Source organism: Melanotaenia boesemani, chromosome 17 (genome assembly GCF_017639745.1).
Source record: "Melanotaenia boesemani isolate fMelBoe1 chromosome 17, fMelBoe1.pri, whole genome shotgun sequence".
Classification (NCBI taxonomy): Eukaryota; Metazoa; Chordata; class Actinopteri; order Atheriniformes; family Melanotaeniidae; genus Melanotaenia; species Melanotaenia boesemani.
Genome location: NC_055698.1, coordinates 31,174,855 through 31,189,051, shown reverse-complemented (window position 1 = coordinate 31,189,051; position 14,197 = coordinate 31,174,855). Strand labels below are relative to the sequence as shown.

The following is a 14,197-nucleotide window of genomic DNA, read 5'->3' as shown; positions in this document are numbered from 1 at the left end:
CTTTATTTGCATTAACTGTTCCCCCACCTCTCTCTGCATTTGCATACAGTTTGCTGACATTACAATTCAGATTGAGTTACCTACGACGCTGCCTGTGTGCACATGAATGCCGGTAAAATGGGGCTCTCTGAATGCTGGCAGTGATTTTTCTCATGCAACCACTCAGACATTCAGACAAGATTTAGTTAAACTGGCAGAAGATTCTGATGTCATCTGAACTAAAATTTACAACAGAAAGAATTATGTTCCCGAATCATTTTAGTTATCGAATACCACTTATCTGTATGAAATATTATTTTGTCTCCTATACACCACAATGTTCTCATGACTAAGAAAATGTTGAAGTGTTACTAGAAAAGTTTTACAAAAATGTTGTCCAAATAGCACTTCAAAATGCTTTTTTTAACCTCAAATACAGTTTAAGAGAATATTTAATATGGATTTTATTCTTCTACTTCTCCTTATATATATATATGCCATATTTGTAATTTTACCAGAGACAAAATAGTTGATCACATAAATCATTAAGCATTTTTAATCACAAATTTCACTGAAATCAAGCAAGGAGTTGATCTGAACTCATATAATTTAATTAATTATATTCATCATTATTAGATCATTTTTATTAGAATATTCCTGTTCATTTTAAAGACATTGCTACAAAGTGGTGATTGTATTTTAACTTAAGTAAAAGATAAAAGATCTGAATCCTTTGATCACATATCAATTACCAAATGCATCACACAGATATATATGCATGTTAAAAAGAAAATATTATTATGAAATTACATTGTAAAAAAAAAAGCCTCCATCCTGCGTGTTTTTCCCATTACCAGATAAATGTTCATCTGCCCCGTTGCTATGACAACCCCTCATACTGGATGACTCATTATTGACGCGCTGCCAGGGCCTGGCTGCCAGTCGTTCAGTCAGCCTGTTGAATCACATTCTCCGTTTTCCCACACTGAAACACGTCCCCCTCTCTCTGCTGCCCTGCTCTGCTCAGTGCCTGAAATAAGAACACAGCTGTTGTACTTTGCTCCGATCGGTCATCATTATCATTAATAAGATAACTCCTCACTTCAGGAGCACGGCCTGCACAGTGCACGCTGTGCAGGCTGTGCTCACAAAGCCTGAAGATTAATCCTGGTGGTAGTTTTGAATGAAAGGGTGGAAACGGTGAGCTGGCATTAAATCTGATGGAAATATTCATGTTTTCTTAAATGTGAAAGCTTAAGAACAAAATACCTGCAGCTGACCACAAATGTTAAACACAGGAATGTATAGCACAATTCAACGACAGGGGAATTCAAATTGCTTTACCATAACAGTGAAACATCAGCAAATAAGAAGCATCATTTAACACTAAAGACGATAAAGGAAAAATAAAGCACATTAGGTTAAAAACAGTATTAAAACATGAGGGAGTTTAAAAAGTCAAGCTTAAAGGGAGTGGTGCAGATTTGGACTTTTGAAATAAAAATAAATCAAATTCAGCAGAGAAAAGGTGGATCTTTAACCTGGATTTAAATCAACTGAATGAAGACAAGATAATACTTATTTGATGAAGCTTTAAACTTAAATGTTCTTTTAAAAAAATCCAAGCATAAGAAATGCTGGAAAATCTAAAAAATTACATTAATGTTAACTATCAAATCCGATAGAGGTGTAGATGTTGCATCATTCTCTGTCAGATGATGCCAGTTATTAACTTGCCTTCTAAACTTTGTCCTATTTGACCTGAATGCAGCACACAGGAACACAGAATAAGTGTATTATCTGAAATATGAGCCCAAAGGTTGTGATACTTTGATAATCTGAGTTGAATAGTGACCGTGAAAGTAATCACTGCCACACACCTGGAAAACCAGGTCAAGTTCCTGTGTGTCTGCCAGCCTGAGGTTTCTGTGCACCACCTTCACAGATGTTTCAATGACAGTCCTGATTTACCTGCACTTCATGTGTGTTTTAGGGGTTTTCTTTGTTTCTGAACAGAGTTTTAAGACATATTTAAGATAATACAAAGCCGTCCATCAACCTTCAAGCCAAAAGTTTGGACTCATTTCCATTAAAAGAAGCTGTCTGCATTTTACTGCACACAGTCAGTTGCTTCTTGAAGGCAACTCCAGAAAGCGAGTTATAATAATGTTTTATAACCACAATGGGACATGATAGTTTAGTGTCCTGATTTTTATTAGTCCAAGAAAACATCCAAATCTAAATATGATGCATTTGGTTGCTTTTGCATGAACATATAAAATATGCAAACCAACAAACTTCTCTTTCAGTCTTATAAACATCTGTTTTTATTGCTATTTTATGTGATTTACAACGTTAGTTCTGGTAAATGTTTACATCAAGTATTTATTTAGCCAGTGAGCTAGCTAATTTGTGAGTTAGCCTTCTAGCTAACTACAGTAGCCTTCTAACTAGCCTTCTGGTTAGCTAGAGTACTAGCTAACTAGCAGTTTTGCTAGCTAGCATGCTAAAAAGCCTTGAGGCATTTTCACTAATGAAGTGGTGTTTCAGTTTCAGCCAAGCTTTAGCTGTCAGACAGAGGGTCTCACATTTGCCTCTAGAGTACTTTTGTAGCACCTGTGCGTGTCCAGGTGCTGTGGCTGCACAACAAACCCAAATCATCCGCCCTCCACCACCGTGCTTGATAGTAGGAATGAGGTGTTTATGTTAATATGCAGAAATTTGGGTTTCTTCTAATGTGCTGCTGTGCATTATACATCACAACCGACGGCTCAGTATTTATGCTTTCAGTTGTGTTGTGTTAAATATTTGACCTATTATGACATTATGTCATATTTAGGGGAATCTACATTTTCACCTGCAGTAGAAACCAGAAGAATTACTTGAAAATTTGGAGTTTTTAGTTAGGGAGATAGGCAATATCTGATATGTGGGTTACTCTCTGGCTACCACAGATATATATATTTACTGAAGGAAAGCAGAAACAATACAAAAAGCCCTCTGATGGAGGTGAGTTGTACAAAGCTGTTAGAAAAGGTGTGATTTAATCTAAAGCTGTGAATGAGGTGCAGACTCAAACAAAACTGGAGAAACCTCTTTGCTACCTTTAAGTGTAACTTAAAATTATTGTTGAAAGGAAGTTTCTCAATACAAGCGTGACCTGTGAAGCCTCCTGCATGACGCTTTTTGTGTTGATAATGACTGGTGTGGCTACTGAAGTATAATTTAATCCCAGCCTCATCTGACAGGTTTGATAATATGACTTAAAACACAGCAGAACCCGTTTCTAGTCAGCATGCATCCAACAAAAAGAGGTCAAATAGTTGGCATTTATAAGGCTCTGAACTCTTCCCTCTTCTTCCCTCCATCCATACCTCTCTTCCCCCTTCTTCATTCTCACTCTGCTCTGTGCTGAGTGAAAGCAGCAGGTGCCATGTCAGAGTGGCTGTTACCTGAGCTGCAAAGACCCCAGCAAAGAGGACTTAGAGTGAGAGTACCAGGGGGATGTCAGCTGCCATTGTACTGGGCTCCATTCCACAATGATGGAGGAAGAAGCAGAGTCTGACCTCTTCAACCTCAAACAGCATCCTAATTACAAACTAACTGATTCCACCAGCTTATCGCACCCGTTTTACTCAATCAGTTTATTAATAGAGCATGTAATATGCCTCTATGCTACAAACCTGAGCACAAAATTGTACTACATTGGGTGTAAAAAATCCTATTTAAACTCCACTGTAAGCTGTATTGTTTTATTTATATTGAAAACTAGTTTATCAAAGAAGCAAGCATTTATGGGTCTTCTAAAACTTAACTTTCTGTATGTAAATCAACTTCTTTCCTGAAATCATCACTTCTAATTTAATCAAACATTCGTCATATGCTGGGAATGTAAATGTATGGATAAAGTGTCTCAGGAACAGCAGGAGTTCATCTTTTCACAATCTGGCCTCTTGTTCGGATGCAAATCTCTCCAGGATTTAGATAATCTAATCAGGCGGGATGAGTCGTCTAAGTGTTAAGGTGGGTGGGACGGTGGGTGTTCATATGGGCTAAGGTGTTCATGCAGGTACTAAATTATGTTTTTGAAACCTGTAAAATATACAATTTGGCTTAAGAATTTAGATAATTGCATCCAAGTGCAATGTTCCTAAAATAAATTAAAATTAATTAATTAATTTAAAAGTATTTACATTTTAATTATTTCACTATTTATTTATTTGTTTTTAAATAATTTTTGTCCCATTATAAGTCCCATTATTCCAAATAGTTGTTGATGAGGAAAAGGTTGGGGATGTGTAGTGAGTTTTGACTAAATGACACAAAAACAGTGAGTTTCTGTGTAATTTAACGGATTGTTTGTGCCTTTTCTCCTTGGTTTCAGAGCTCATATGAACTCGCCATCCCTGCTGATGAGACATCATACATGTTTCAGGCGCCTCATCCGGCGGCGTGCTGACGTTTTTTGCAGGAATGTGTGTGATTTGCGGGGTTTGGACGGGGAGGGCGACGGGAAACCAGGCCGCCTCCCATTCAGTATAAAACCTCCTAGTCCGGCCCCAGTCTTCCTCTTTCTGTTACCTGGCTAGGGGCAGCAGCTTTGGCCGTGAAAACCCAAAACACCGGTAAGTTCACCTCTGATTCTTAAAGTACATAGAAAACTAGGCCCGCGTCGGTAGCTCCTTATGTGGTGTTATATAGATTTAGTGTGTTAATTTCCCTCCTTTAGTGGTTTTACTAGAGCAAAACTTTGCTTTTTCGGTTATGTAACTTGATGCTAACCTGTGGATTTTTAACGAGGATTTGACGGAGGTTTTCACAACTCCTCGTTTGTGAACTGATTAGATGTTTACGCGTTTTTGTGTTTTTAGCTGAGTTAAATTTAACTTTTTAAACAAAAGGAGGAAAACGAGGGAGGAGAAATGTGGGGGAAACGGAACAAAGGAGTCTGGGAAAACGGACACCCGGGGATGCTTCAATGGCATTTCTCCTCTCTCCTCCTTGGAACAACTGGACCTGTTTCCCAGCGACAGGTGTTGGGAATCTGGACACCATAGCTCCAAATATTTGGCGATCTTTGTAACTTTACCCGACGTGGCTCTTGGAGTAACACGTGTCTCGGCTGGCCTGTGGCCGAGTGAGGCCTAGCAGCCGCCGCCTTTCCGCGGCCCAAACTCTCAGTAGTTACTGTGGAAAAACGATAAAGTTTAAATGAATTTATTGTACTTTTTAAATATAAAATGCGGGTTTAAACTGGCATATTAAAGTATTTTAAGCAGACTCCTGGGGGAGTGGTGTGCGGATTTAACTGGGTCCAGAATGTTACAGTTCAGTTAAGTCCCCCTTTTCATGTTGTAAATTAAACTAATAATCGATCCTGATAATTAAAGTTGGTGTCATTTTTTTTATTTTTTCTTGTCAGAAACTAACACAATGGGAAAGGAAAAGACCCACATCAACATCGTGGTCATTGGCCATGTCGACTCAGGAAAGTCCACTTCCACCGGCCACCTGATCTACAAATGCGGAGGAATCGACAAAAGAACCATCGAGAAGTTCGAGAAGGAAGCCGCTGAGGTGAGTGTTCATATTTAATTTTCTTATCTTTTGAGCTGTTAGTCATGTCCAAGATGGCGGCGTCAGCGTGTCTGTTCTGAGCTCAGCTGCCCGGCACGAGGGTGTAGCAGCCGGGTGCGCGCACGCGGGGTGGGGCCTGACGGGCAGCGTTAATGGTGACTGTGCACTTTGTTCAGTGTAGGCCTGAGACTGCTATACGTTTAAACCCGAAATAAACAGCATTTTTGCAAATGTAAAAAACCTGAAAATACAAGGCCATGAATTCTTGAGTTTCATTAACTCTTATCAGAATTTAACGTGTATTGCAATTTCAAGGCTCACAAGAAGCTAGCTGCTAAAGCTAGCACTATGAGCCTTGAAATGCAATCAAGAGCTCTATCCTTTTTAGGTCTGACAAAGTACAGCATTTGATTAAAACTGTCAAACGTGTTTTGTCCATTTGGTTTGCCCCTTTACATTTCTGCATTAACACTTGTTTAGGTGATACAAATTCTCTGGTTAATAAAATACTTTGCTATTTTCCCAGATGGGTAAGGGCTCCTTCAAATACGCCTGGGTGCTGGACAAACTGAAGGCCGAGCGTGAGCGTGGTATCACCATCGACATTGCTCTGTGGAAGTTTGAGACCAGCAAATACTATGTGACCATCATTGATGCTCCTGGACACAGGGACTTCATCAAGAACATGATCACTGGTACCTCCCAGGTAATCCCAAGTAACTTTGTTTGAACGCCACCTTTTTTCTTTTTTTTTCTCCCTGAATCTAAACTAATAGTAAAATTTTGTTTATAGGCTGACTGCGCTGTGCTGATCGTTGCTGCTGGTGTTGGTGAGTTCGAGGCCGGTATCTCCAAGAACGGCCAGACCCGTGAGCACGCTCTGCTGGCTTTCACCCTGGGTGTGAAGCAGCTCATCGTTGGTGTCAACAAGATGGACTCCACCGAGCCCCCTTACAGCCAGGCCCGTTTTGAGGAAATCCAAAAGGAAGTGAGCACCTACATCAAGAAGATCGGCTACAACCCTGCTGCTGTCGCCTTCGTGCCCATCTCCGGGTGGCATGGAGACAACATGCTGGAGGCCAGTGACAAGGTGAGAGGTCTTTTGCTGGATGGATGCTCCCTAAACCTGCCCTACTGCTCCTGAAACCTTCAATCATTTTCAAATGTTTATTCACCAAACCTGTGCTCCATTTTAGATGAACTGGTTCAAGGGGTGGAAGATTGAGCGCAAGGATGGCAACGCCAGTGGTACCACTCTTCTGGAAGCTCTGGATGCCATCCTGCCACCCAGCCGTCCCACCGACAAGCCCCTCCGTCTGCCCCTGCAGGACGTCTACAAAATCGGCGGTAAGAGTTGATTTAATTCAGACAAAATACTGTCGAGAGCTAAATTAAATGTTTAGTACTTAAACATGTAATTTCTATCAGGTATTGGAACTGTCCCAGTCGGCCGTGTTGAGACCGGTGTCCTGAAGCCCGGCATGGTCGTCACCTTTGCTCCCCCCAACCTGACCACTGAGGTCAAGTCTGTGGAGATGCACCACGAGACCCTGACCGAGGCTGTTCCTGGTGACAACGTCGGCTTCAACGTCAAGAACGTGTCCGTCAAGGAAATCCGTCGTGGTTACGTTGCTGGCGACAGCAAGAATGACCCGCCCAAGGCTGCTGACAGCTTCAACGCCCAGGTTGGCATTGTTTAATTTACAAATGGAGCTTGTCGTGGTTTGGTTGCACCAGATGGCCTAACAGTTTATGTGCCCATAGGTCATCATCCTGAACCACCCTGGCCAGATCAACGAAGGTTACGCCCCCGTGCTGGACTGCCACACAGCTCACATTGCCTGCAAGTTCAAGGAGCTCATTGAGAAGATCGACCGTCGTTCTGGTAAGAAGCTTGAGGACAACCCCAAGTCTGTCAAGTCTGGAGACGCCGCCATCGTCAAACTCATCCCACAGAAGCCCATGGTTGTGGAGCCCTTCTCAAACTACCCTCCCCTCGGTAGGTTTTTACACCCCGAAATGAACATGGAATCAACAAAATATCACATGTGTTGTATGGTTGCTAATATGTGCTCACCCATCTTCCATCCAAGGTCGTTTTGCTGTGCGTGACATGAGGCAGACCGTGGCTGTCGGTGTCATCAAGGCTGTTGATACCAAGGAGGTTTCTGGAAAGACAACCAAGGCTGCAGAGAAGGCCCAGAAGAAGAAATGAATGGATGTGCAGGACATCCAACGACCAGATGTGGGCCGGCAGCAGCGGGCCACCTCTTTCCAGATATCTTCTTCCCACCCTGGGTCATCTTCTCTGAGGCACAGCTCTCACCTAAAGGACTGGCTTATGCTGATTAAAACCCATCGCAAAAGTTTTCGCAGGAAAAAAAACTCTGTGGCATTGTCTCTTACTGAATCACAGGACGGTGCCTCTTCTCAGTTCAGTTTAAGTTGAAAATGATTTAGAACTGTATCAATGTTAAAATGCCACAATTAATTGGAAAGAAAGCTGCTGGTAACTAATAAAAAATAAATGTCTTTGAAAAAATTGCAATTGGCTTGTCTGTATCCTTTAGTGTTGCAGTCAGGGTAGTTTTTAGCTGTGACAGACGAGCCGTCTGTGCTGCAGCTGTTTTTGACCATGCTATGTGTCCGGTGATGCGCTTCTCATCCAATCGCCTCTCTCTGAGGCATGCCACCCCAGCCAATGGCACCCCTTTATTTTAGTCAGACACCAACCAGAGCCTGCAAACCCTCCCTCGCCTGTAGCAGTATAAAAACTCTGCACAGCTCAAGTTCTGTCCTTTTTTGCTTCAGCTTTTAATTCAGGGTGGTTGCGGTAGTTGCTGGGCACAGGTTGGTCAATTTAATTTAATGCTTAAATATAAAATTTGAAACTGCATGCCTGTTAAGATAGAGCTGGACATGAAAGTCTCAGCAGGAATTGAGATTCACTAAAGTATGAGACCTGTTATTTCTCATGTTGGCCTGACTAGAATGAGATCTGGCTTCTGAATTAATTGCATGTAATGTGCTTATTTAAAATTGGTATTGCAAATTTGTACAAGTTTGTTCTAGAGTCCATACTGGTTCATTTTATACCTTTTTGTACAGGTTTGTGTATATTAGGCTTGTTTTGGTTTTGGGGGAAAGGCTGGTTTGCTTGGTACTGGACTGAAGATTTCTGCCAGTCACGCTTGTCCCTTTTCTACTGTCGTGAACGCGCACACCATTGCTAACTGAACGGTGCGCGCTTGCATCAGTTGACAACATGGCGGCGGTGCTCAACATGGAGGCAAAAAGCCGGTGATCATCCAGCACATGGCGCGTGACTCACCAGCGTCGCTTTCCGGGGCCGTGAACGAGCATTTAAGCCTGGCAGCAGAGACGAGGTGTTAAAAGGCCAAAAGTCCCACCTAATTAAGATTATTCAAATTAAAAGGTTTTTTTTACGCCAATATTTGACAATTGAGTTTTTCATCGTTTATAAAGGCCTAGTTAAAAAAATGCTCACCGCATTAATACACATTGATATAACCATTCATATATGGAATTTTTAAATTTTAATGGACATTAGCACGTGACTGCTTGCTAACGTCCAGTCATTCACTCGACTGGCTAGAAAATGCCCTTTAGAGCGTACATGAAAATTTATTACTTCTGTCCATTTGTTTGTAGCCGGTAAATCGAAATGGGAAAGGAAAAGACCCACATCAACATCGTGGTCATTGGCCATGTCGACTCCGGCAAGTCCACAACGACCGGACACCTGATCTACAAATGCGGAGGAATCGACAAAAGAACCATCGAGAAGTTTGAGAAGGAAGCTGCTGAGGTTTGTTTCAGGGTTTTTTTATTAGGAGATGACCTAACTGTGAGACATGAAAGTCCATATTTGTGATTGAAAGTACAGCTCACTGAAATAACTTGGTCAACACCGCCACCTACCGTTTAAAAATGGGTACTGACAGTAAAAAGGTATAATGTTCTTCCTAATGATTAAATAGGTCTTAATAACCGTACATAACAGCAAAAAGAAACAAATACCTGTTTTGATTCATTACGCCCCAAATTCAGCTAATTATAAGATGAAATTAGCCAAAGAGCCCATTATTTAACCTTTTTAAGTCAAATTTAGCTTATTACATGTTCATTGTAGGAAAAATGTCTTTTTCTCAATCTGGCCACAAATGCAGGATTTAACCTGATGTAGCTGAAGGGTTGTGTTGATGTTTTTAATCTTAACTGATTTAAACATTTCGGACAGACAACAGTTGATAACTAAATACATCCGACCTTATGCATTTGAAGAAATGCAAAAAGACACTTTAGTGCATTTTGAAACCTGTTGTTGAAACAGGTAATTATACAATCCACTTTAATTATAAAGTACATTTTAAAAACAAAGACATGTCTGCACATCAACAGTCAGCAATACTGATTTACTAATATAAATAAATAATATTAAACAATATAGATATTACAACAAATCAGTATTTAAACATAAAAAGCTGTATTTTTCTGTTTTAAAATAGTTTCAAAATGCTGAAGGAGGTCTTAATTCTAAGATCATTAATTTGATATGTAATCGGGATAATTACCTGAAAATATTATTGTACGCTAAATATTGATTTGTATTAGTTTAAATATTTGAATAGTTAATCAGAATTAGTTTATAAATTAATATAATCAGTGAAACTACAGGATTAGTTTGAGTATTTGTTCATTGGAAGTGGGACATAAAGATGTGGTGGATGATGCTATAAAAAGTATAACGTAAGCAACTACAAGTGTTCTTAGTGTGTTTATAGGTACCCTTCTAAGTGTTCAAATGGACAATATCCAGTATTTGACTCAAATGGTCAAAGCTCTTTAAATATCTGCATCTTAATATAAATATGTGGAGTTTAAAACTAGTCATAACACTTGTGGTGTGTTGTGATACAAATTCTCTGGTTAATAAAATACTTTGCTATTTTCCCAGATGGGTAAGGGCTCCTTCAAATACGCCTGGGTGCTGGACAAACTGAAGGCCGAGCGTGAGCGTGGTATCACCATCGACATTGCTCTGTGGAAGTTCGAGACCAGCAAATACTACGTGACCATCATTGATGCTCCTGGACACAGGGACTTCATCAAGAACATGATCACTGGTACCTCCCAGGTAAAAGTTTGACCTAATTTCCTCACTTGATACTGAACGTTCGGGACATGTTTTTTTATGAAGTTCTCTCTGGTCAGGCTGACTGCGCTGTGCTGATCGTTGCTGCTGGTGTTGGTGAGTTCGAGGCCGGTATCTCCAAGAACGGCCAGACCCGTGAGCACGCTCTGCTGGCCTACACTCTGGGTGTGAAGCAGCTCATCGTTGGTGTCAACAAGATGGACTCCACCGAGCCCCCTTACAGCCAGAAGCGTTATGAGGAGATCACCAAGGAAGTGAGCGCCTACATTAAGAAGATCGGCTACAACCCGGCCACCGTTGCTTTCGTGCCCATCTCTGGATGGCACGGAGACAACATGCTGGAGGCCAGTGACAAGGTGAGGTTCTCCTTTACCTGCTCCAATACACTTCAGTCAGTTTGTCCACCTTTTTGATATCATATTAAATGTTTTCTCCTTCTCCTCTCTTTCCCTTTCACATTTACTCAGATGGGCTGGTTCAAGGGTTGGAAGATTGAGCGCAAGGAGGGCGGAGCTACAGGCGTTACCCTGCTGGAGGCTCTGGACTCCATCATGCCACCCAGCCGTCCCACTGACAAGCCCCTCCGTCTGCCCCTGCAGGACGTCTACAAAATCGGCGGTGAGTGAAAACTGCAGTGCCATGTGAAATAAAACTTCTTTTTTGGCCAGGGTCAATTAAATTAGCCCTTTGGCTAAATCTGGCATATTTAAAAATATTCTTTTTTTAATATGCTCCATCCCTGTCAAATAAAAGTTTAAATAAAACCTTTAGAAAACTGAGACACTTGACAGAAGAAAGTAGCACCAACTCTTTAAAAAAATAGTGTTGTAGTTCGACAACAAATATTCTGAGAGGCAGACACTTAGAGGTCAGATGAAGCTCAATTTAGAAATGAAATTAAAATAAAACTGAACATGTGCAGATGCTTACCTTCAACCTTTATATGTCAAACTGAATCATAAACCTCTGACATTTCCTGCAGAACAAATTGTCAATAATTTCACAGTGAAATGACCAACGTTAAACTTTAAACCTTTTAAACTGAGTGGTGTTTAAAACATTTCGCCTCCTTCTCTATCAGGTATTGGAACTGTGCCCGTCGGCCGTGTTGAGACCGGTATCCTGAAGCCCGGCATGGTCGTCACCTTTGCTCCTCCCAACCTGACCACTGAGGTCAAGTCTGTGGAGATGCACCACGAGTCTCTGACTGAAGCTCTGCCCGGCGACAACGTCGGCTTCAACATCAAGAATGTGTCCGTCAAGGAAATCCGCCGTGGAAACGTGGCCGGCGACAGCAAGAACGACCCGCCACTGGCTGCTGAGAACTTCACCGCTCAGGTGAGCTGCAGAAGAAGAGCGAACACTCCTTCCTTCTTCTGTTCGTTTTACATTTTCATTCTTATCGCATTATGTTGATGAGTTTTCTGCTCAAAACTAAACCTTCATTTATTCAGCAGAAAATACATTCCAGCAGTTTTACACAGAGATAAAATTTTTAAGTGGATGTCTGTAAAAACTGTCAGAACATTCACACATCCAGATATATAGATATATATCTATATATATTAGGGCTGTCAAAAATAACAGCAGTAACTAATTTATGTAATTAACTGCATCATTCGTCATTGAATTCGTGAAATATTGAACTGATTATTACAACTAAAGTGGTCTAATGTAGAAAAGTGAAGAAGAACATGTAAAACAAGCAGCCAATGATGTGTTTTATCAGCAGGTGTTTACTTTGGTTGATGCTGGACTTTTATCACTGCTGCACAAACACTCACACTTCAATGATAAAAGGAAAAAGCTGTTTTCATCCAGATCATCTGTTATATCTTTTTTAACGTCAGTCATCACATCGGCTGGTTTTAGGACAGAAATGATCACCATGGAGACGGATGGTGAGATGATGATTAAGAATTCTGAATTATGCTCTAGAACATGGTAGAGATGATTTAGAACATTACATGCTGCATTTACTGACCCTTGGACATCTTAAGGAAGGTAACAGTAAATATTTGTGGCATCGGCTCGTTCCTCACACCGAAAGGATGTGAATATATGAAACATATTTTATTCAGAAAAAAATCATTTAAATTTATTTTAGTTTTCTTAATTTTTTCTATAATTTTTCTTTTTATTTTTGTATTATAAAATACTACATTTTTTAAACTTAAAAATACTTGATTATTTATTTTTAATTTTCTATTTATTTGTTTTTTCTTTTTCATATTCTTTATTTATACTACATTTTTATTATTTAAAAAATATCTTATTTGTTTAAAAAGGCAGATATTTAAAAATGAAGCTTGTTTCCATCGTCTGGTTTGAAGTGGTAAACTAGTGTAGTGTGTGTGTGGGGCCACCAGGGAGTAGAGGAGTAAAAAGTAAGAAAATTTCAGTGTTAACTGGATATCTAAATATCACTGTCTTTTACAGTTTATTTGAGGCATTTTGCCTGAATGTTAAAACAGGAAGACTTTGTTAATGAGCCAGTCTTCCGTCACGAATCTCCTTTCAGAGGATAATTCAGAGGCTTTTCCATGTGTAATTATTTAGTGTCTCTCTTCTCATCCCTCCCTGTGCAGGTCATCATCCTGAACCACCCCGGACAGATCGCCCAGGGTTACGCCCCCGTGCTGGACTGCCACACCGCCCACATCGCCTGCAAGTTCAGCGAGCTCAAGGAGAAGATCGACCGTCGTTCCGGTAAGAAGCTTGAGGACAACCCCAAGGCTCTGAAGTCCGGAGATGCTGCCATCATCACCATGGTGCCTGGAAAACCCATGTGTGTCGAGAGCTTCTCCCAGTATCCCCCACTGGGTGAGTACAGCTATTCATTCTTTTTTATTTTGGTTTTATTTAAAGCTGCATTCATCATATTTTGTATAAACAGTTGTTTAAATGTCTACAAACTGAAATCAGGATGGTTTCTAATCATTTCTGGCTGTGTTTTCCTCTGTCTCGCCTCCTCCTGTCAGGTCGCTTCGCCGTACGTGACATGAGGCAGACGGTGGCCGTCGGTGTCATCAAGTCCGTCGAGAAGAAAGCTCCCTCTGGAGGAAAGGTCACCAAGTCCGCACAGAAGGCCGACAAGAAGAAATGAATCCTCATGCAGGACGCCGAACACCAAATCCCCTCGTCTGAGCAGCAGCGGGCCGCCCCGTCCCCTCCTCCCTCCTCCCGCCCGGCGCTGACTTCTCTGAGGCACAGCTCTCTACTCAAGGACTGGACAATGCTGATCAAAGCCCATCGCAAAAGTTTCCGCAGGAAAGGAAGGTTTGTGCCTTCACGAGGAAGCTGTGATATCAATTAAAGTTCAAACCAAACAATAAAATTCTCAGACATTGCCAAATGAAGACATTTCTCTTGTGTTTTTGTGACTCCAGAAGCTTCTAGCGTAAACACGGCATTTAAAGCTGGATGGCTAAATTCAAACATTGTTTTTCTTTAAATCGTGAGATG

General features: G+C 41.0%; 2 protein-coding genes across 2 annotated transcripts; both read left to right on the top strand.

The window, feature by feature from the left end:
• The first annotated feature begins 4,542 nt into the window (after positions 1 to 4,542).
• On the top strand, positions 4,543 to 8,104 carry LOC121656805 (elongation factor 1-alpha). Its single transcript, XM_042011961.1, has 8 exons — positions 4,543 to 4,604; positions 5,402 to 5,556; positions 6,083 to 6,262; positions 6,350 to 6,646; positions 6,753 to 6,903; positions 6,985 to 7,241; positions 7,321 to 7,555; positions 7,650 to 8,104. Exons 2-8 carry the CDS (start codon positions 5,413 to 5,415, stop codon positions 7,769 to 7,771), a joined length of 1,386 nt encoding a protein of 461 aa, XP_041867895.1. The 5' UTR covers positions 4,543 to 4,604; positions 5,402 to 5,412; the 3' UTR covers positions 7,772 to 8,104.
• Positions 8,105 to 8,301: 197 nt separating this feature from the next.
• On the top strand, positions 8,302 to 14,091 carry LOC121656804 (elongation factor 1-alpha). Its single transcript, XM_042011960.1, has 8 exons — positions 8,302 to 8,406; positions 9,229 to 9,385; positions 10,535 to 10,714; positions 10,792 to 11,088; positions 11,200 to 11,350; positions 11,814 to 12,070; positions 13,321 to 13,555; positions 13,714 to 14,091. The coding sequence occupies exons 2-8, from the start codon at positions 9,242 to 9,244 to the stop codon at positions 13,836 to 13,838; spliced, it is 1,389 nt and encodes a 462-aa protein (XP_041867894.1). The 5' UTR covers positions 8,302 to 8,406; positions 9,229 to 9,241; the 3' UTR covers positions 13,839 to 14,091.
• Positions 14,092 to 14,197: the final 106 nt, after the last annotated feature.

Bases quoted from the DNA above. Each gene is read 5' to 3' on its own strand.
- LOC121656805 (XM_042011961.1), top strand. From the start codon at position 5,413: ATGGGAAAGGAAAAGACCCACATCAACATCGTGGTCATTGGCCATGTC. The intron at 6,263-6,349 runs GTAATCCCAAGT...TTTTGTTTATAG, and splicing joins TGATCACTGGTACCTCCCAG to GCTGACTGCGCTGTGCTGAT. The intron at 7,556-7,649 runs GTAGGTTTTTAC...CTTCCATCCAAG, and splicing joins CTCAAACTACCCTCCCCTCG to GTCGTTTTGCTGTGCGTGAC.
- LOC121656804 (XM_042011960.1), top strand. From the start codon at position 9,242: ATGGGAAAGGAAAAGACCCACATCAACATCGTGGTCATTGGCCATGTC. The intron at 9,386-10,534 runs GTTTGTTTCAGG...CTATTTTCCCAG, and splicing joins TTGAGAAGGAAGCTGCTGAG to ATGGGTAAGGGCTCCTTCAA. The intron at 12,071-13,320 runs GTGAGCTGCAGA...CTCCCTGTGCAG, and splicing joins CTGAGAACTTCACCGCTCAG to GTCATCATCCTGAACCACCC.